The sequence below is a fragment of the Protopterus annectens genome, chromosome 7.part0 (genome assembly GCF_019279795.1).
Source record: "Protopterus annectens isolate FY-2018-M chromosome 7.part0, PAN1.0, whole genome shotgun sequence".
Lineage (NCBI taxonomy): Eukaryota > Metazoa > Chordata > Ceratodontiformes > Protopteridae > Protopterus > Protopterus annectens.
The window spans coordinates 1,852,150,436-1,852,172,587 of NC_056739.1; the positions used below are offsets into that span (position 1 = coordinate 1,852,150,436).

The window sequence follows — 22,152 nt, forward strand, 5'->3', positions numbered from 1 at the left end:
GAGTACTGGAGATTGTTGTCAACATGTAGTACACAACCAGTACTTGCCAGAAATTCCTGCAGCGCCTTCAGTGTTGCTGTAGGTCTCTTGGCAGCTTCCATGACCAGTTTACGTCTTGTCTTTTCATCAATTTTGGAGGGACGTCCAGTTCTTTGCAACATCACTATTGTCCCATATTTTCTCCATTTTTTGATGAATGTCTTCACTGTGTTCCATGGTATATCCAATGCTGTGGAAATGTTTTTGTACCCTTCTCCTGACTGATGCCTTTCAACAATGAGATCGCTTTGATGCTTTGTAAGCTCTCTGCGAACCATGGCTTTTGCTGTAGCAGGCAACTGAGTAAATGTCAGGAAAATCTTACTAGAACAGCTAAACTTTATTTGGGGTTAATCAGTCTCTTTAATTGATGGCAGGTGTGTACCCAAAAAGACTGAATGCTGTAATTTAAATCAAAAGGTGCTTCAACAAAGTATTAGTTTAAAGGGTGTGCACACTTGTGCAACCAGTTTATTTTTTATATTTTTCCCTTAACAGATTTGTTTGTTTTTCATTTGCATTGTAGAGGTTATAGGTCACATTAAAGGTGGGAAAAGGTTTGAAATGATTTATTTTGGTCTCCTTTTTTATATCGCAAAAACACAGCATTTTAACAGGGGTTTGTACACTTTTTATATCCACTATAAAAGGTCCCCCATCCATGTGAAGCACACATCGTATGCAGGTTACACCGTGGGATGCTGAACACGTCAATCATAGCTGTTGTCGGACAAATGTATGTATTGGAAACAGGACATTTTGAAGATAGGTCATCCTCAGCACCACAGCTTGTAGATGTGTTAGCTCCCAACACTCTGATGACATCAAGGGTATCAGACCTTTTCACAGGTTTGGGACCCATGAGTATGCTGAATGAGGCCATTGTCCTTGTTAGCCCATTATACATACATGGACTTATGGAGCCACGTACCTATAGTACTGTACCTTGCTGAGGACATATTTCTTCTTTGCTGACAGTCTATCCTGTGCTGTGATGTCTATGGCTGTCTTGCTGCTGTATGTCCATAGGTGTCTGCAATAGAATCCTTTAACAGATCTGTGACGCACCTTTCATTGTGTAAGTATACAGCCGTTGCAACATCATACAATATAAGATACACAAAACTATGTGGCCTACTCATTACAAATGTCAGCATACAGTATCTATCAGTAACCACTACAAATGGCATGGCTAAACAATGTATTACACAAGTACGTGTTAATTTATATCATCAGTTTGTGCATCAGACACTTACCTTCATTTCCCTCCATCAATGATGAGAATGACAGGGATGTGGCATAGGTATCATCACTTGCACAGGGTGTTGTGTGGGGAGGGTGTTGTGTGGGGGTGCAGGAGGCCTAGGCTGACCCAAAAGGTTAAGATGGACCATGGAATTGTGCCCTGTGTGTCTGTAGGTGATCCGCATTTGACAGATGTGTGTGTGTGTGTGTGTGTGTGTGTGTGTGTGTGTGTGTGTGTGTGTGTGTGTGTGTGTGTGTGTGTGTGTGTGTTGTGTGTGTGTGTGTGTGTGTGTGTGTGTGTGTGTGTGTGCGTATGCATGGTAGAATTTGACAGGTCACACTCTCTGGGCCCGAACACAGGAACTGGCTCTGCCAGGAGTTGCATAGACTACATAAAATAAATTTAGAGTTCAAGGTTAATTGCTAGGTGTATGAAATTCACTTGTATTCTTCAGAGAAAAAGTTTTATAGACATTAATTTTGTTTTATTTTTATTTTTGTATTTAACCAGGTGGGCACACTGGTCCACTGACCCGTTTCATGTACAACATGGGCTTTTCCAGCAATAAATGATAGATCGATGATCTTTTACATAAAACTTACAAAAAGGAAAACATTTGAAAAGTCCAACTACATACTGAAAATACAACTGAAGAATATAGTATTGGCAGGTAAAATATAGCATTAGCCTGAACTGATGTAGTGAGAAAAATATTTTTTGAGACTAACAAGTGTATACAGAAGAGCAGATCAAGAAAGTTATGTTTAGCATTAAATTATTTTGTAATGTTGAAAACTGCAGTCATTTTCACATTTATGTCCATCTTGCATTCCTTAGGTTTTCATTCTGTGGCTGGAACAGCAGGCTAATTTTAATTTGTAATACAAGGAGCTTGATGGACTATGTTAATTGTAGCATCCATTCTATTTTAGGACATACTTGCTTCTAATTGATGGAAATTCCTAGAAAAGAAATGCTGAGTTGGAATAGAAGAGACAATGAATCCAACTGCAGACCCAACAAGGATGGGTTCCTCATATTTCATTTGACATGGTTAGAATGTTATCTTTTGTGCTTTAGATGTGGTCATGTATAGAGTTCTTGAGTCTGTTATTCTCAGAGTTCAAACTTTTTCTGCAAATGTTCATGACTCGCTCAGGCTCTGCTGTTGTGTGGGACTTTAGAGACCCTCCTTTCTTTGTGTCTTTTTAGTTCAGAAGGAGATGGCAAAATTCTAATCCAGTGAGCATATACAGTGCATCAAGCTTCTGCTTCTGTATACCTTGATGTTTTTTTACAAATACACTGGATGCTTTCTGTCAATGTCTCTGGTCCATACTGGGCATTCCTTTGTTCAGTCTGAGAGGGTATAAAATTCATTACAATTTGCCATTTGAACTTTCCCCTGTTTCCGGCATTTGTATACAAAAGTGCCTAACATGGTACTGAAGGCCTTGCAGGAGGATAACTGTCATGTTTTTCTTTAACAGTATAACTGCCTTTGATGGACTACTGGGATGATAGGAGCTTGAATGTGCTTAGTCTTTTTACAAGTGAATTGCTAACTCCATTATGTTTTGACATCAGTTAGTTAACTGCTTGTTTGAAAAATGCTGCTGTTGGAGATCACTCTGTAGTAGGGTTATGGCTGTTCTAATGCTTGCTTCACAGCTGTTTTAATTGTAGATGTTTGTGATATATCCTCATGGTTATCATTCATTCCTTCAGCAAGAATTATTGCTTGGTCCGTTTTTCCAGGAGTTTGGTATCCTCCGGCACTTTAGCTCAGAAGGTTGAATCCTGTAATAATAAAGATGTTTGGGTTGTATTTGGACTTCTGAGATGTTTCTGGTACCACTGTCATTTTTTCAGTCATCTACTGTGTAATACTCTTTTTATCTCCTTTTCGGAATCCAAAAAAGGTGCTGCAGTGACAAAAGTCACCTTGTCAAGATGGTTATCAGATTGTATTTCCTTCACTTACAGTTCAGTGAATGCTCCTTTACAACAAAAAATAAAGGCCCACTCTACTAGAGCTGTATCTACCTCATCAGCCTTCTCTGCTAAGTTACCATTAGATACTATTTGTGCAGCAGCTACCTGGTCAAGGCCTCATACCTTCATCACTCATTGCAAAGTAGACAAGGTCTCCAGGGACATGGCTTCCTTTGCTTCCACTGTTCTGAAGAACATTCTCCCGTGAGCCACCCAAGAAAGATGGTGCTTAGGACGCTACCCATCAGTAAGAATGAATGGCGAGATAGAACAACTTCACATAAAGAAGTTATGTACTCAGCATAACATTCCATGTGAGTTGTTCATCTTGCCTTCATTCTTACTCTCCAACCCCAATCCAGTCTACTTGAGGTCCGAGACCTCTTTTATTTATGGTGTATTGTATCTTATCCAGTTCTAGTGGCATATTAATAGTCATAGGTAGCCAGCTGGTAGCAAACAGGATCTGAGCAAAGATCAAGGTGCATCATGGGATAGGGAGTTGGCCTCGAGCTGGTTGAAGACCTCGAGCTTTTGCAATTGGCCGAGTTGGAGCCGAGGATAGGCTCCAAACCCATCATTAAGAATGAAGGCGAGATGAAAAACTCACATGGAACATTATGGTGAGTACATAACTTCTTTTTAATCCTGAAAACAACGTTGACATCTAGGAACAAAATTCAAGCTGCAAACCAATTTGCTCTTCCTGTCCTAACTTACAGATTTGGAGTGATTGACTGGCCCCAAAACGTGTTTGATAGATTAGACAGGAAAACAAGAAGGGTGCTTCATGCTCATCAAATGATTTATAAAAATCAGTGCATACCAAGATTATATATTCCCTGTTCCAAAGGAGGGATGGGCCTCCTTGAAACTGATTACATATATAGATCTGCAATCGTGGGACTGTACACATATCTGCTGACCTTACAAGACCCAAAAGTAGTGAAAGTTTTGAAACATGAGGAGAGTAAGTGTAAGATGACTTCTCTGCTTAATCTAGCAGAAGCATATTGGCGACAAGCAGGAATGGAAATCACACCAGAAGTAGATAAAAATCAGGCAGCAACTGAATGTGCCAAAAAAACAAAAGAAAGAATATAAGGTGAAGAACCAGATGAGTAGGTAAGAAATGTAGAAAATGCATAAATATAGTTGCAAGTATATAAAAGTTCTGGAAGAACCTCATGTTGCTCAGGATTGAATGCAGGAATGGTTAAGAAGAGGTGAATTCAAACCAAGAGATGAAGGGTTAACATTGGTGGCCCAAGATAGTGGGCTGCGTACACGTTAGTTTAAAAAGTCCATTGAACATGTGGGAGAAACGGACAGATGTATGTTTTGTAAAACAGAATTGGAAACAGTTTCACACCTCGTTGCTGGTAGTGACATAGTAATGGAAGGACGATTGTATACTGAAAGGCATAATAATGGGGGAAGACTGTTGCAATGATCATTGAAGTCGCCACAACCAGTGACTACAGTGTCTTGCGTATGCAACCAGTGACTACAGTGTCTTGTGTACAGAGATATACAAAGTCATAAAATATCAGGATTTTCAGGCAGAAAAGAGAGCAATCTGGAAAAAAAGATACCCAGACAGTTCCAATAGTAGTAGGAGCAATGGGTCTTATAAAAAAAGAATCTACAATCGTATTTGGATATGTTGCCAATACATGTAACCCTGTAGAAATTGCAAATAGCACTGCTGGCTGGCTGACATCAAAGATTGAAACAATACTAATTTCATGAACTTTAATCATACTTTGACTTAGGAATGGGGTCTGTTCCCATCATGGTATTAGAAACCCAAAAGATTTGGAGAGGATGATGATGAGAATTAACCCACGTCACTAGATGGGTAGCCAGCTGGCTCACTGGCTCACCGACAGAACCCATGCTGTCAAAGTTGGGGATTCCAGCTCTGTCAGTAGAACAGTTACCAGTGGGGTACCACAAGGTTCTGTGCTGGGCCCTCTGCTGTTTGGAATCTATTTCTCGGAAGTCCAGGTGAAAGTAGACTACCTGTGGCTTACCAAGTTCGCATATGACTGCAAACTGGAGCAATCATTACATCCCCTAAAGATATTTACCTCTCAAGTGTACAGATTTTCACAGAATGTCTAGATTTCTGCCTCATATTTTTGACCTGTTTCTCATAAAATTGTGGTTTTCTGGCAAATCATTGAGGGTTGAAGTCAGAAAATAATGACAGATGTTGAAGTTTTGGATGTATACCCTTGAGAAAAGTCATGCTAATGCAAAAATCTGTTCTATCAACTTTTGAGGTTCAAATCAAAAATGGCAAAAACAACTCTGTATAAAATACTTATTTAAAATAAACAAGGCAATGATAACTTGTCAAACTTTATTAAACAACTAGCACTTTCTGAGTTTGTAAGAGCAATATTTAAGAAGTGTTCTTATTTTTGGGCCTTTGTCCCCCATTATTTATAGCTTTGTCCAGATTTCTTGTTCTAAGAAGTTGAGAGGTATCGTAATTAGCATATTACAGGCAGGATTAAAGCAGACAAATGATTGGTGCCAAAGTCATGGTCTAAAACTAAATGCAAAAAAAAGTGTATCATTGTCCCCTTTGGCAAAGATGTAGCCCCTGCAGATTACAGTATAGGCAGCACCCCCCCTAAACTTGAACCCAATGGTGCGTGACTTGAGAACATAAGTTGATAGCAGTTTAAACTTCGCTTACCTTGTGTCCACAGTGGTAGGGAGCCTTTTATGTTGCACACCTCATAAGTAAAGGCATTGCATCCAAGACCAAGGATGGTGTAACTCCTTTGTACTCCACCCTCATCAGACCACTAATAGAGTACAATGTTGCCTTTTGCATGTACCTCACCAGACACCTGCAGCAGCTTTAGAGATTGTAGAAGTTCCTGACCAAGAGAATTCAGGGACTCCAAAGCATGACCTACATGGAAAGACTGAAAGCCCTGGCGCTGTACTCTGTGTCCTATACATTGCTGAGAAGTGACCTATGCATGGTCTACACAGCAGTCTCTAATCCTGCGTAATGGAAATGCTGCATGTCCGCGAATCGAATGGGACAAGAGTCACTCACTCCAGAGATCTCGACCTAGCTTGAGACTTAAAAAAATGCTGGAGAGACAGATATGTCTCCCAGAGACTGCCACTATTCTGGAATAAACTCCCAATTCACATTAAGTACAACCTGGACAACTGGATGGGAGACTGTAATTTCACCCCTGGGGTGGCACTTATGTCCCTCATGGACAGGGCAGCCAGTGCTGATCATAAACAATCTAACAATGGTCAATTAGGAAACACTGGTATTAAGTGGCTAGGCTTGTAAAGGCCCTAGGACCATTAGCCTAGTAACCTCCTATGAACCTAAGTAATAAACATTAACAGACAGTGAGCAATATACATTAAACAATTACACATACATTTCCTAACTAAATTACATTCATATGAAATAAAGGCAACTATTACAGTATAGAAGAAAGGTATGAATTAGTAGATGTTTATTGAACATTTAAAGAGGTGTGTTAGTGAGTTTGTCAGATAATAAATTATGGGGATTAGTGCTTGGAAATTAAAAGAATTTGAGGTGAGAGAAGGCACCAAGAAGGGCAGAAATTGTTAATATTGTAGTTAACAGGTGAAGAATAAAGTAGGTTCAGAAACAATTATATACATGGCTGTCATAAGGTTTACGTTAGAAGTATAGTGGAGGTGAGCGGTGCCACAGAACTGTGTATATTCCTGGGAGATGCTAGTAAAACTGTGTAGGTATTAGTGAAGACTGATTGTGGGGCATAGAATTCTGAACAAAGAGAAATGATTTGACAACATGGCAAGCTTGAACATAACATTGGCATTTGTCCTGGAGATGTGCAGGAGCAGATTAATTGATTTATTTAATAGGTGAAGTTTCAGTTATATTTTAAATGAGTTTGTATTCTGAATGGATTTCAGTGATAGTAGGATTTAGTTCCATTGTTTAGCTACACTATTTGAATATGTACTGTAGTGTTACCTGCACTATTTGGTAATTTGGTTATAGTGATTAATGATTTTTCTCTAGATTGCAAAATTCTATTGGGGGAGTAGTGTTGTATTAAGCTGCTAAGGGCTTGGCTATTTTCTGGCTTATACAGAAGTCTGTATACTGTAGTTAGCTGAGAAAGAATTAGCTGATTGTTCTAACCAGATTAATTTTCTGAGAGCTAGGCAGTGATGTATTCTATTGTTATAGTTTATTGCAAATTGTATAACATTGCTCAAGTTTGGACAGTTGCGAGACTTGAACGTTAGTGAGGACTGGGCAGTACAGAGGAGAGATGGCAATAAGAATGCACAGTATATATATCATATGGCTATGCCAGTGAGTTAGGTTTTTACTGTGTATAACGTGCTTATTTTTTATGGGTTCTGTTTAACCATGTGTGATACATGGTGGTTGAATTTCAAGTGGGCATCTAAGATGATACCAAGTAATTTCTTGTGGTTTACTTATTCTGACAAGGTTTGTTGGCTAAGAGGATAGTGAATAGTGTTGTTCTGGTGGATATGTCTTTTGTGGTGAAAAACAGTAATTTATTTTTTTTAGGGTTTAGAAATGGCGGTAACATTGTCGCCTCACAGTAAGATGCTGTCCGGTTCGATTCTCAGCTAGAGCGTCTTCTGTGTGGAGACCTGCGTGAATGGGCGTACCTTCGTTGAAGGTTGTGCGACAGGGCTCGTAACTCGGCACTTAAAAATCAACTACCAATCATTAGCGGACCGGAGTTCTGCTGTGGCAACCCCTAACCGGGAAAAGCCGAAAGACACAGCAGCAGGGTTTAGAAATGGTTGTGAATTATTTAGCCGTGTTTCAGTCTGAGAGAGATTGCTGTGTATGGTCTTGGGGTTTAGAGAGAGATTAAGCAGAGCAGATTACAGTTGAGTCATCTGTGTATTGAGCTAGGGTAGAATTTTTTGTAGCAGTATAAAGATTATTGATGAATATGTTGAAAAGTATTGGGCCTAGTATAGATCATTGTGGGACCCCAAAACGTACAGATAAAAAGGTAGAGAAGTCATTTTTCCATTTCACTGCTTGTGCTCAATTTGAGAGGTAACTATGGAACCATTGCAATGAAGAGTTGGTGGACTCTAAGGATGTGAGTTTGAGTTTTTCGCAAGAGACGGTATCAAAAGCTTTTGATAAATCTAGGAAGATGTGGAGACTAGCTTTCTGTCATTTCCTTGGGTGTTGACCATATTAATAAAATTCAGCAAAGCAGTAGTTGTTTTGTGATAAGGAAGGAAGCCATGTTGGGTTGAAGACAGCATCTGGCTATCTGTTGGATAGTTGAAACTTCATATGAATATATTTTTCAAATATTTTGAAAGGAGATGTGGATCAGTTTATTAGAACTGAACCTCACTGCTCTCATTTAAAACATTTCCAAAGTCGTACTAAAGATTTTCAGAGACATCTGTCTGAACTAGAACATCATCCATATTAGGCAAACCTGTATTAAAAATTAACCTGGCGTCTGGCTCTTTCGCATTGAGGAATGGAGCCATGACTGCAGTCCTGGTGGCCAGTTAGAGTAGCAAGCTGAATACTAGATAAGTGGATAAAGGCAGATGGGAATGAATAGCCAGTTCTGCTTACCGCATTCTTTGTGTGTGTTGGAGGGTAGCAAGATTCTGCTTGTTTAATCTCCATCTCAGAGTTAAGGGGATGTCGTTCTCGTTGGAATGGCTAAGACTTTGACCATGAGTGCAGGTACACTGTATGTATTGGATGGGTGAGCAGAAGCATGCAGATGTAGCTGTCGAAGACCTGCTACTGCAGGTTCCTATTTGGAATTCAGGGGGCAGACATTATGGCATACAGAAAATGTCAGTGGATGTCAGGAGTGATGCTACATCATTACTTCTGTCTGACCATCAGATCTGTGCTAGGGACCAACAAAACAAATTTAAGAGATGGGATTAGCTTTACTAGAAGTGCAGTGACCCTGTCATCCCTGCTGCATGAAATTGGTCAGTTTGCTATGGTATGTACTACACACTAAAATCAACCTCACTCTTTTGAAGTCTCTGCACAGGGATACCTTTCTTAAAGTGCTCAAAGCCTTTGGAGCTTTCGGGCTTCATTGCTTTTAAGCTTGGTCTTCTTAAGCAAAACTACATCAACCTTGAGATGAGCCAAGAAACTGAAGATGACAGTTTACAACTGGTTGAAATGTACCTTTAAAATGCCAAGAATCATTGGGCATCTTGCCTGCATAATGATTATGACAGTGAAGCAGTGTCAGAAAAGAAAAGAAGATAATGTACTTCCACTGGTGACACAGTCAGTATAAATGCTAGGAAGCTGTAAACAGAGCCAGCATTGTTATGAACATCACTCTGTCATTAGTATCTGTCAGTTAGAACAGATGAGTAAGCCTCTGAGCTGTCAGTGATCTGCTGCTACCTGTAGTCCAGGGCTCAGGATTTCATTCTTTCCATATCCATTTACCTGTTGTGTAACTATGCCCAAGTCACTTAACTCGGCAGTGTTTTGAGGAATATTTAGATCCTTTGGGCTTTCAGTTAAGAAATGAATAAAGTCAAATCTAGTAATGCAATCCTTAGTCTTACTGAAAAGTCTGGAGAAGGAACACCACAGTCCCATACGTTTCATGCTAACTTAGGAATAATGGGAAGATTGTGGTAGATCTTTTATTGTCCAGTTCTGTGCTTTTGTGCTTCTAACCATGCATCTAAAAGGGAGAGGGGACTGTCTAGCTTAATGGAGGACAGACTCAAAGTTGCATTCTCTACTTTGTGCCCCTGCTATGGAACTCCCCTACACTGAGAGACCTTCAGTATTTTAGTTGTCATAGTGAAGTGCATTCATTTATTGTTAACTATGTTAACAAGCGTACTGACAGGCAGGTCTGCTTTTGTGTGTGTGTTGAGTGAAGGTGATATCCCCCCCCCCCTTTTTTTTTTTGTCTCATCTAACTTGGTCATTTGGATCTCTGGTGGTGTGTTGGTCTTGCTGTCTTACAGTTCCCACCATTGATTTCTTCCATACCATTTGTGCCTTGGCAGTATAGGGGAGAGTAGAAGGTACCTCATTCCACTGACTTTATATAAAAAAAAATACAGGCGCTACTTTAGCTTAGCCCTAGAGGGAGAAGCACTGTTCTCCATTTGGTTCACAAATTTGTTGGAAACCTCAGGTGACTTATAAAACTTGCATTTAACTTGCCTGGTAACAGGCCAGAATTATTTCCTTATAACATATGGTGCAGTGCAGTAGTCTGAGGCCACATGCATCTGGTGACTTTTACTACCATTAAGTTAGGGGTCATGATCACTTTTCTTATTGTCATCTCTTTATCTTGGAAGTTCATTTAATTCTGACATGGTTTGAAAGGATTGCTTTCACAGTGTACCTGTAATGCCATCCACACCTGTCTGACTTGCTCTTTTCATGGCTTCCTGCACAGTTACTTTTGACAACTGCCATAGAACCATAATGTTTATTTTGATAGTGTTGTTCTACTTGTCCACCAGATGTGTAAATTGCAGCATATTCCTGCAAGAAGAGTTTTCATGGCTACCCTTTTTTTTGTGGAAGTACTGATTGCTATTGAAGATTCTTACTGAACTGGTCTAGTCATTCTGCTTCAATGTGCTTATTTTTAGTTTGAGCTTGGTGTATAGAAGCCATTGTTTGTGTCTTTCGGCTTTTCACGGTTAGGGGTCGCCAGAGCGGAACTCCGGTCTGCTAATGATTGGCAGTTGATTTTTACATACCGGCTTGCCAGGCCTGACGCACAGCCTTCAATGAAGGTGCACCCTTTCATGCATTTCTCCACGCAGAAGACGCTCTAGCTGAGAATCGAACCGGACAGCATCTGCCATTAAGATTCCTAATTTTCCCTCGGGGTTAGCCAGAATTACCCTTGTATTCTTTTTGTCTTGTAGAACTCTCAGCATGATATAAAATGTAAATGATTTGTACTTAGGGCAGCTGCTGTAACTTTGAATTCATGTAAAAGATGGTCTGTAGTGCCTGTATGCAGGAGGCCATTGCAGTGATAAGTAGTTAAGTAGTTGTAGAACTCTTTTCAATTCATTGCTTTGCACATACACTTTACCCACTGAAAGGTAAAAGGCCAGCGGTCACAGCAGTAATAATACAACAGTGTCAAGGCACTACAGAATATCTTTTTTCAGAATAGTTATTCATCATTATACAACGACCCCCCCATTAATATTCAAAAACGTGCATGCTGATTGGTCAGCGTACACGTTGTAAATCCGTTATAGTAATGGAAAAAAGGTCCGGTCGCCCGGACTTTTTCCATTACTATGACTTTCTTCTTTTAAGCAATGGAGAATGCAAGATCTCCGTTGCTTCATACTGTCTCGCTATGTTAAATGAGCTTAACATGGCGAGACAGCTTTAAAAAAAGCAACAGAGATTCTCCATTGCTTTTTTTAAAGCTGTCTCGCTATGTCATACTCCTTTAACATAGCGAGACAGTTTGTAAAAAGCAACAGAGATCTTGCTTTCTCAGTTGCTTTTTTCAAAACTGTCTCGCTATGTTAAATGGATTTAACATAGCGAGACAGCTTTAAAAAAGCAACGGAGATTCTCCGTTGCTTTTAGCGAAACAGTTTGTAGAAAGCAACGGAGATCTTGCTTTCTCCGTTGCTTTTGCCGACAGCTCTGATGTACTGCGTAGGCATAAGCATGCTCAGTACATCAGAACTGCCGCAGAATACCAGACAGCTGCGGAAGGGCAGCAAGGAGGCATTATACAATGCCATTATTTAAGAAAAGTAATTTTTTTCCCTTAAATAATGTCATTGTATAATAGCAATAACCCACTTCTGGGTGTGGGTAATGCTGGATTTACCAACAGTTGGCTTTGTTTGGCCATTCGGGCTTAGCCCTCGTGACCAAACCACACCAACTGTGGGTAAATCCAGCATTACCCACACCCAGGCGTGGGTTATTGCTGTATTAAAACATGTCAGTAAAGACACACATTTACAGATCACTTGATATAATCCACACTTGCACATTAAAAAAATATCCCTTTTTTATTAGGCATTTTTTTTTCCAGTAAGTATCACACAATCATCTTGGTACCATATTCTTCTTGCTTTAATGCTATTACAATGACACATTTTATATACATATAATTTATATACATATATATATATATATATATATATATATATATATATATATATATATATATATAATCTCCTTACCAGAGCATTCCATTATGTGAATGAACTCTAAACATTTGTAGCTGTGGTATCTTGTCTTATTGATCTTTTCCAAATATACAACAAACAAAAAATGGATGCATTGTAGAAGACTAGTTAGAATTACATTATGTATACCAAACTACTCTTTTTTTCCCTTTGTAGGTCATCTTCCTTGATAATGTTAATTAATGTATGTGTCTGGTTATTTGCTTTTGTTTACTGGGAAAGACAGTCTGGGAGCTGAAATGCCTATTTTCAGAAGAGGACCAGGGAGAAATGCTCCAAAACAAGGATAGAAATACATGTTTGACAATTCAAAATAAAAACGGTCAACAAACATTATGTACAAAGTATTTCGTAGCAAACAGTCAACAAACTTGCATTTCCTTAATCTGAAATGCTTTGTAAATATTGATGTCCTCCTGTATCACTGTTACAGTATTCTTAACATTAGGGATCTCCTGCCCAGGGCAGCCTGATGTTCAGCCAGTATACCAAAGCCTAATGATCTTATATGTACCTTATGTCGGACATATGCTCCCTGTAAAGAACATGGGGCATAAAAGTGATGCATGGACGCAGTTACCCAGAACGACTTTGCCCCCAGTCCGAATTATATTATTGCCCATTGGTCTAAATGCCTTGTTGCTATGCTGAATTTCTAGCCATTAGATAAGTGCCCCATTGGGGTTGTTTTTCTTTTTTCATTTTCTTTTTTTTCCCTTTTTATTTTCTTATGGTCTTGTATTTTGTTTTGCTTACCTAGAGTTCATTACATCCCAGAAGGGAAAATGCCAGTGTGGAAGGTAGATTCCCCATAAGGATCATCACGAACAGTGTCTCTTTTTTGTTTGGGTACTTCCTATGACCATACCGCTTGTAGTATCTGTAAGATGTTTGTGGCTAAGACACTCAGAAGCTGTTTGTATTCCCTGACTATTTATCTTGAAAACCAATGGCTTAAGCAGTTAACCCTGGGTAACATGGCAGAATCCTTTAACTCTGAGATACTCCCACTAGGTAAGAAGAGGGCCAAGAAGTCTCCACTGGATTCTTTAGCTGTCCAGCCTCCACCGGATGTCCCTGTAGAAGTGGGTAGTAGCTCTGTAGGCAATTCGGCGTGTACATCTGATTCCTCTGCCATGACCCTGTCGGAGGCTGGCATGGATCCATCTTTTCCCGTGTGCCCTGAGGCTTTGCAGGCGTTTGCTCTGGATGTCAGGGGGGGACTGTGGTTGATTATCTTGGAGGGTCCTGGAGGGATTCTGCAGATATTGGTCATGGGGGGGAGGTTCCAGGTTCTCTTATTGAATCTTGCCAAGATTCGGAACCTCTGGTATTTGTTAGAGCTAATGCTTCGTTTTCTTTTGTCTTTTCTTTGTAGGAACATGTTTCAGGCCATCTTAAGGATCCTCAAAGGGAATGGCAAGAGTTTACTCGGGGCTTGTTTTCTGCCTTGATGGCCCTGAAGCCTCCTCAGGGAGTTTTGGTGCTTGCTCCTCCTTGGATCTGTACCCCTTCTAAAGGGCTTAGGAAACTGGATTTCTCAGATGAGGATTCAGTGTGTGACGAGGAGCCTTTGTCCTGTTCTTCACAGGTGCCTTCACCTTTGGCTTATTGTCCTGATTTGGAGGAGTCTGTTAGCGTTGAGTCTCCTTTTGAGGAATTGTTCTTTGGGGACATATTTGCAACAATGATGGAATACTTTAAAAGAGAACTGCACCCACAGACTCAAAAAACATGTTTATTTAATCATGGTTTGGTGTTTCCTACATTTTAACACCACTCTGGGACTATTTACAGGGTTTTAAATATTTTTGTACATAATTTGTGAGTCTGACTACATGGCGTCTAGCATCTTGAAGTGATGGGTATCCCACAATGCAGTGCTTGCCTGTAAAAAAAAAATCACGCAGGCCTCTTTCTTCCTAAAGCTCCTGTCAATGCATTGATGTTTACATGCATACACTGCTGTCTTTTAGTCAGTTAGTTGTAAGTAACATTTCATGCTGTCCAATGACTACTTAAAACCAAAAAATGCCACAGAACAGACAAGTTCTTTTTACTGCTACTTCTTTTTAGAATGGCTAAATTGCAGTCTTTTGTGAAGCCTGACTTCCACTTTAGCTCATCTAACTTCCCGCTTCACACCTAACTTCCCTAGCTGTCAATGTGCTAAGGGTAATTTGAGCTGTTACCTGATGTGATTGACAGCTCACAACAGGAGACTTGACTCATGTGCTGTTTCCTTGTTCTACCCTTTACTTTCTGTATGAATAGGGAAAGGACCAGGGAGCTGTGACATCACAGCATGGGTGGGTTTTTAGGATGGTCGTGATGATATCAGTTTGGGGAGGGAATTGGCAAGAAAACTACCTGTATTCATTGACCTTGATGACATCAATGAATTGGTGACTGCAGCAAGTTTTCCAGGGTGGGGTAAAAGTTTTTTGAAAGTGAAACCACCACAGTACAGTAAGGTACTGTGCTAATGCAGAGAAACAGTTGATTTAAAATATTTTAAATGCTGTGTTGTTTAGTCATAGCACAGACTGTAAATAGGGAGAAAAAGGTCAGAGAAGTTGAGCATTTAGTAATAGAATCCCGTTGTTGTCCTTTAAGGGATTCTTCTCAAGTGTCTGATAGTCAACTAATGTATTATGAGTTGTTTCGGGTGGATACTCCTAAATTATTTGCAGTTCCTCCTGTGATGGCTGTTTTTTCATTGCTTCTTCTAAGTCTTCTTATTCTCAGCCTCCTGCTCCTAAGAAATCTCATGGGTTCTATAAGGTTCCAGAGGATTGCCAATTTGTATTTAAATGCCCTTCTGCTGTTCCTGCTGTGGTGTCAGTCTCTTCTGACATTTTAAGCTCTTGCCCTCTTCCAAAATGTTGCCATCTGATAAGGATAGTAGGGCAATGGAGAGGACTGGTAAGAAAATTTACACTGCTTCTGCTTTGGCCTTTAGGGTTGTTAATTACCATACCCACATGACCAGGTATGCTCTGGCCTTGATTGCTCAGGCATGTCAAGTTGTTTCTGACCTCCCTGATTCTGAAAGCAAATCCTCTGCCTTATCAATTTTAGGTTCTGCTTCTCAAGTGGCTTGCCACTCCATTAAGTGTAGCTCTGATCCTGCTGATGGTGTCTTCCAGGGCTGCGGCTTTTGGGACTGTCATGAGATGTTATTCTTGGCTTTGTCTCCAGTCTTTGCTTGAGGACACTAAGACCAAATTGTTCGATGCTGCTTTGGATAATAAACATCTTTTTGAGACTGCTGCTGCTGACCTGTTAAAGTCTCTCCAAGAGAAAAGCAAAGCCTTGCAGGACCTTAAATATATTTTTGTCTCTCCTGTTCCAGAGTTCCAGAGAAATGATCCTTCTAAACCTGGATGTTCATCGTGTTTCACTGTTGCAGTCATGACTATAGGGTTCCCCCCTGCCGGAATACTCCTGTCCTTCCCAGTGGAAATGTTCCCTCATTTCATGCAAAGTTTCCCCAAAAGAGAAATCCTCAGGGGGAGAAGCTGAAGGAATGGATTCTTCAGCATCAGAATCCTCATAAGGAGGGAAAGAATATTCCTGATCAGAAGAAGAAACTGAGGAAACAGAAGCCTGATCAGAGGAATCATAAGAAATATCCTGCCTGGGCCTTTTGTCTGGAGGGGGATGAGAACCCCTAATCATAGTAATCAAATCCTCCGCCATCTTGAGTAACTGCTTCTGTGACTTGGGAGCCGGTTCAGAAGAAGCCTGTGTAGAAGTCTTTGATTTTGAAGGAGTCTTTGCCTTTGTCTTTGGCTTTGCCTTTATTAGTAGCTGAATAGGCCTGAAAACCCCTTCGGAAGCCGGTAACTGTACAGCGGCTCCGGACCCATCCGAAGGAGCGTTGTCCGAAGGTCCTGCAACAGAAGTATTTAAAGGCCTGGTTGGCTCCTCATGAGAGTCCGTTTCGGCCATCGGTTCTGAAATGGCCGACGACAGGGGCTGCAAAAGCGCCTGACGACGGCCGAACCTGAAGCTGGCTCCGCTTGAGCGTTATCATCAGATTTGGACCTCGGAGGCCTGTCTTTATCCTTGCGATGTTTGTGAACTCCGGTAGCCGGGACCGTATCTGACAACATTTTGTAGTTAAATCGCCTAGCAGTAATGAAAATCTTATGCAGGAAAATGTTCCTAACATTCGTTTAATTTTACTTTGATTGAATCTAGCACAAAAGGTTCTCGTAAAATCTGCTCATTATAATTCAGACTCCATTCATCTTTCCCACCAACTCATGAGACAACTCAGAGATAAGTCTCAGGAGAGACAACTTCAAAGAGTCAGCTAATCTTGGGATCTCCTGTGCTTGGGATCTCAACTATATTCTAGAAAAACTAGCTTGCTGCCTCCTTTTCTGAGCCTGCTGCTTCTTCTGACATCGAAAGCAATCTTGTTAGCCCTAGGAATTGCCGGGAGAGTTTCAGAGAGAGAGTTTCAAGTGGCTGTGGAACCTAGCTGTGGAACCTTATATCAAGACAGGGTCACTTTGAGGACTAATCATACTTTCATGCATATCACATGCATAAAAGTGTGGTTAAATTGGCTTATAAATCAAACTATCACTTCCCCCTTTCCCCCCCATAAATAAAAAAGGATCTTGCAAGGATCTTGCATTCCTACACAGACAACTAGCTACGTTTGGTCAGGGCCCAACCAAGGACATACAGTAAGAATGAAAATCCTTATGAGGTATTTGCTTCCATGAAATACAATTATTAACCATTTCTAAATGGATTGAGCAAGAAAAAGTTTCCTCAACGGAGAAGAAAGTCTTGGACGGTATATCAGAGCTGCTGCCACTTAGCTTCCTCAGGAGTTCCTACCAAAGACATTTTGGAAGCTGCTATTGGAGTTCAGTGCATAACAGTCTTGACTGCAACAGTGAATCAGAAAATTCATCAGGAGTACACCTACCGGCAAATGTAGAGGAACTCCTGACATCTGGGGCAAGAAAAACTGGAGAAGATGGCGTCGGCTGTCAGCTTTGTACTCCTGACGCTCTGACGTCAGGGAGCGTAGCTGAACAGCCAATGCCGGACCCATACTTTGGAATTCTGGCCGACCGAGGGCTGCCTGCCGGCAGAGGAGAACCCTACAGTCATGACTGCAACAGTGAAGACACTCAAACATCTACATTTATGGTAGGTGTACACAACTGTACTTTTTGTTAACTGGCAACCCCACCAGGCATCCAAGAGCAAGAAGTGTGGTAGGTGAGTCCCCTCTTGTTAGGACTTCTCAGATTTCTGTGGGCCAGAAGCCTCCTTTGTCTGGTAAGCCTGTTTCTGTTTGACAATTCCCCACCTCCCTTCTCTTAGAATAAGTTGCTTTATCTCTTTGGCTTTCAGTTTGTCTTCCAAATTGGCTTCTCATCACTTCAGACTCTCGGGTTCTTTCCATCATCTGTCAGGGTTACTTCATGGTGTGGAAGTCTCTCCCTCCTTTTTCTGGAATTCCTTAGCCTGTAGAGCAACTTCTTCATTTCCAAGAGGTCCTAGGGTCTCTGGTGAATCAAAGAACCATTCAGTCTGTCCTCCCCTTCCCAATTTTATTCCAGGATGTTCCTGGCTCCTTGAGAGGAGAGCACTTGTAGACCTATTCTGGAACTCTCCCTGCTCAACAGCTTTCTCAAGGTCCCTTCTTTTCAAATGCTTACTCTTCAGACCCTGTTACCTCTTTTACTACCTCAGGATTTGCTGGTGTCTTTGGATCTGAAGAATGCTTAACTCCATATCCATATTCACCCTCTTCAGCACGTTTTTATGTTTCTTTGTTTTTTTCTTTCACTTTTAGTTTTCTGCTTTGCCATTTGCCTCTCTACTGCAGCAAGGGTATTCACAAAATGCGTAGCTCCTGTGATTGCTTTCTGCAGGCTCCAAGGCATTTAAATTTTTCTTATCTAGATAACCTGTTGCTTTAGGCGCCTTCTAGTCACATGTTGCAGGATCTGTAATTCACCATCTCTCTTCTTCAAATTCTGGGGTTCAGTATCAACTTCCAAAAGTCCATCCTGACTCCCTCTCAGGATCATGTGTATGTGGGATTCAGACTGTGCCAATGTTGGCCTCTCTTCCACCTCCACAGGTTTTGTCATTGACAGCCTACTTAGCTTCTTCCTCTAACTATAGTGCCAGATGAGAGAGTTTCTTTGGGCCCTGGGATTCATGGTCTCTTCTATTCCACTGCTTCCTCTTGCTAGACTGCATTGGCAGAAGCTTCAGAGGTACGTCAAAGTCAGTTTGACTGCAGCATTGACACCCTCTGGATTTCAGTGTACCTCTTCTTCTTTGTCTCGAGAAGGAATTCATGTGGTGGATTCAACAGTTTGCTGTCAACCCAGGCCTATTATTTCAGCCTTCAGTCCCTTCTCAAGAACTGTTCACCTATTCCTCAGACATGGGTTGGGGGCTTCATTTGATCTCCTGAAAGTTTAGGGTTTCTAATGCCCCATCAAAAGTCAAACCTTATCAACATCATGGAGATGAGTGCTCTGATTCTGGCCCTCCCAACCTTTTCACACAATGTTCTTTCCAGGCCCCTTGAAGATGTACACAAACAACACTACAGTGATGTGGTATGTCAGCAAGCAGGGAAGCACAAAATCTTACTTCCTCTGCAGGATGGCTCTTCAGGATTGGGAGGTGGCTCTCATTTATCCGTAAACTCTTCAGGCAGTATACATTCCTTCAGAGCACAATCTAGTGGCAGACTCTTTGTCTGATCCCATACTTGTAACCAGGACCCTTTTTCAGTGGGGGGCCTTTTGGTCCTCTCTTATTTGTGTGAGTTGCTCCAGTGTGGCCTGGCCTGTTCTTCTGTGAAGGCCATTTTGTCAGCCATTTCTGCTTGTCTGCCCTGGAATCCTCTTTTGACTTCTCATTTTGAGGTCAAACAATTTCTTAAAGGCATCCTGCATATTAGGCCTCCAAGGCAACCTATACCTCCTCCTTGGGACCTTAATTTTCTTTCAGAAAAATTGACTTGGACTCCTTTGAGCCTGCAGAATCTGCTTCTCTGCAACATTGTACCTGGAAAGTATGTTTTTTTGCTGGCTCTTATGTACTGTGTAGTGTGAAAGAACTGTAGCGTCAGTGCTAGCCAACTGGTGGTGTAAACCTTGGCTCTGGGTGATTGTCACTCTTAAAGTGACAGCCCAACCCCATGTACAAAAATGGGAAAAAGGAGTTGTGGATGGATGGATGGATGGATGGAGCTGCTTATTTTTATGGAGTAAAAGATTGAAATGCAGTACATGTCTTGAGGTTCACCAGGGAGAATAGTTATGGGGGACAGGTACTCAACTGAAGACATGGCAACTGTTTACAAGATACAGCAGAAACAATGCATTTAATATATTCTTTAGCAGTAAGTTAAGGCCAGGTGGGTGTGAGAGAAAGTGGCTTCAGTGGCATACCTAATAGCAGTTGACATAAGCCAGTATTTTCTTGCTCTGTTAATGTCTTCTCTTGGGTTAAACTTTCCCAGGAGGTGGAATAATCAGATTGGGCAAATCTTGCCTGAGAGGCAACTGGAAGGGGTATTCGGACCCCTAGCAGTAGTGGGAGATGGCTAGTTCTTCAGTGTTAAGCAGCTGTATTTCTGGGGGTGGCTCTAGATGAGTGCTGTATGAGGTTGGATAGTTTATAATATGGATTTAAGCAGGTAGTACTGTTGTGATGGATGTTATTTATCTATTTATTAGTATTCGTTTTAATGAGAAAGTCCAACTGGACATGTAAAGTGATACTTTTCAGAAGAAGCACCAGGAGAAAAGCTCCAAAAAACACAGAAATGTAATATATGCATACACTAGTTTTAACATTTGAGTAACACAGTACACTAATTTAAATGTTTTGATTTAAGTGGCACATACAATGGATGCTTGTAGCAAATTTGCAGTTGAGAGAGAAATGTTTAAGCAGCACTCAACGGTTTTCAGTGTATTCATTTTGCACAATGTGTAGTATATTTATATCAAGGATACACAGTATATCATTAACATGATACAGCAGAAACAGTGCTTGTATCTTGGGTTATTGTCAAAATGTGGAATATGAATAAGGACAAGTATAACAATGGAAGAGGAACAGCAGTAGTAGAGTACAGAAAAAAGTAAATGTTAAGAGTATTGATCATATGGAAAACATTAGTGTACTGTAAGATAGTGGTAATCTGAGGATAGAACTTTAACAGAGCCAGGAATCCTTGGGATGTTGTTTGTCAAAGTTTGAAGATATCATGATTTATGAATTTGTTTGAGAGCGAGAGGCAGAGATTTCTACTTTTTGCAGCTGTAGGTGGAGTATAAAGAGTCTTCAGCATAATTATACAATTTCGTAATTTGGAGCAAAGCTTGGTCTGTGGAGCTTAGAGACCTGTTTGGGGAATAAAGTTGCAGTATGTTATTTGAGGCTTGGGCATTGATCAGACTTGTAGAGAATATTATGTGCAAATCCTACTTAAGAAAGATATAAGGAGTTTGGGGATTCTAGCCAAGAGAATTGTTTAAGGTCAAACAATTGATAGGTAAATTCACTGCTAATATGCAGAATAAGTCTATTATTATAGCATAGATCTAAGAAAAATAATAGTGTGGCTTTTAAATTGACCCAGCACTGGGGAAGTGTAAAGAAGATATGGAAGTAGGAAAGTAGAGGCTAACCAATTTCTTGGTGCAAGAGTGAGATAAGGTGTGGTTTTAGTGACCCAACGTTTTGGGTGAGTTTTTTTTAACTGCTCTTATATGGATGTCACATTTCAGGTATTTATCAGTAGTGATGTTTAGCAATTTTGTCTGGGATACTTGCTCACTCTGGATGTGATTTGAGGAGGTTAGTACAAATATGGTTTTAGTTTAGAGCAATGTTTGGGGTGAATAGATTAGCTGTGATTTTGTTTGCAGATTTAGGGATAGTTGGAAGGTATAGAGCCATAATTCAATAGGTGTAAGGGATCTCTGTTGTATTTTGTCTAGTTTATTGGCAGAGCATAGGAGAGCAGAGTTGTTGACATGTTGCCACAATGGTGGCTTGCTTGCTGGCTTTGTGGGGACCATTTATGGATACGCTAAAAAGTAGTGGCCCTAGGATGGATCCTTGTGGGACTCCAACAGGTACAGGGAGAAAGGAGGAGCTGGAGTTTATCCATTTAATGGCTTGAGATATAACTGTGAAGGTAGCTTTCAAATCAGGAGAGGGATGAGACATTAAGTACAAGAGTACAGCGTCTTTGAGTGAGTAGGGTATGGGAGGCTGTGTCATATGCTTTTGATGATTTGAAGAAAACTGCAGATACTAGATTGCCTTTATTTCTGATATGATTTAAGGTTGATGTGAAGCTGAGGAGTCTTGTTGGGGTTGCTTTGGTATGGCTGAAATCCATGTTGAAGTAGAGGTAGACGATTGTTCTTAAGAATGAACTTGAGTTGGGAGTGTATGCATTTTTCTAATATCTTAGATAAAGGAGAGAGAGAGAGAATGGTGATTGCTCTGTGGTTGGAGAGATCAGCTCCATTGCTGCCTTTGTGCAGTGTTGGTTTAAAAGATTTTTTCATCAGTGCAGAGACATA

At 40.7% G+C, this 22,152-nt stretch overlaps 1 protein-coding gene across 4 annotated transcripts in view; it reads left to right on the plus strand.

Moving 5' to 3' along the window:
• The window catches only part of DET1 (DET1 partner of COP1 E3 ubiquitin ligase), a 683,602-nt gene that overhangs the window by 115,041 nt on the left and 546,409 nt on the right, over positions 1-22,152 (plus strand). Inside the window, exon 2 of one of the 4 annotated variants that reach the window (XM_044078339.1) lies at positions 2,218-2,338. The exons of 2 other annotated variants lie outside the window; for them this stretch is intronic. In XM_044078339.1, coding sequence (XP_043934274.1) covers positions 2,238-2,338 — 101 coding nt within the window. In that variant the 5' untranslated portion in view covers positions 2,218-2,237. Of the gene's footprint in view, positions 1-2,217; positions 2,339-22,152 lie in introns of those variants that run through there. One more of the 4 variants, XM_044078342.1, reaches the window with a different exon arrangement.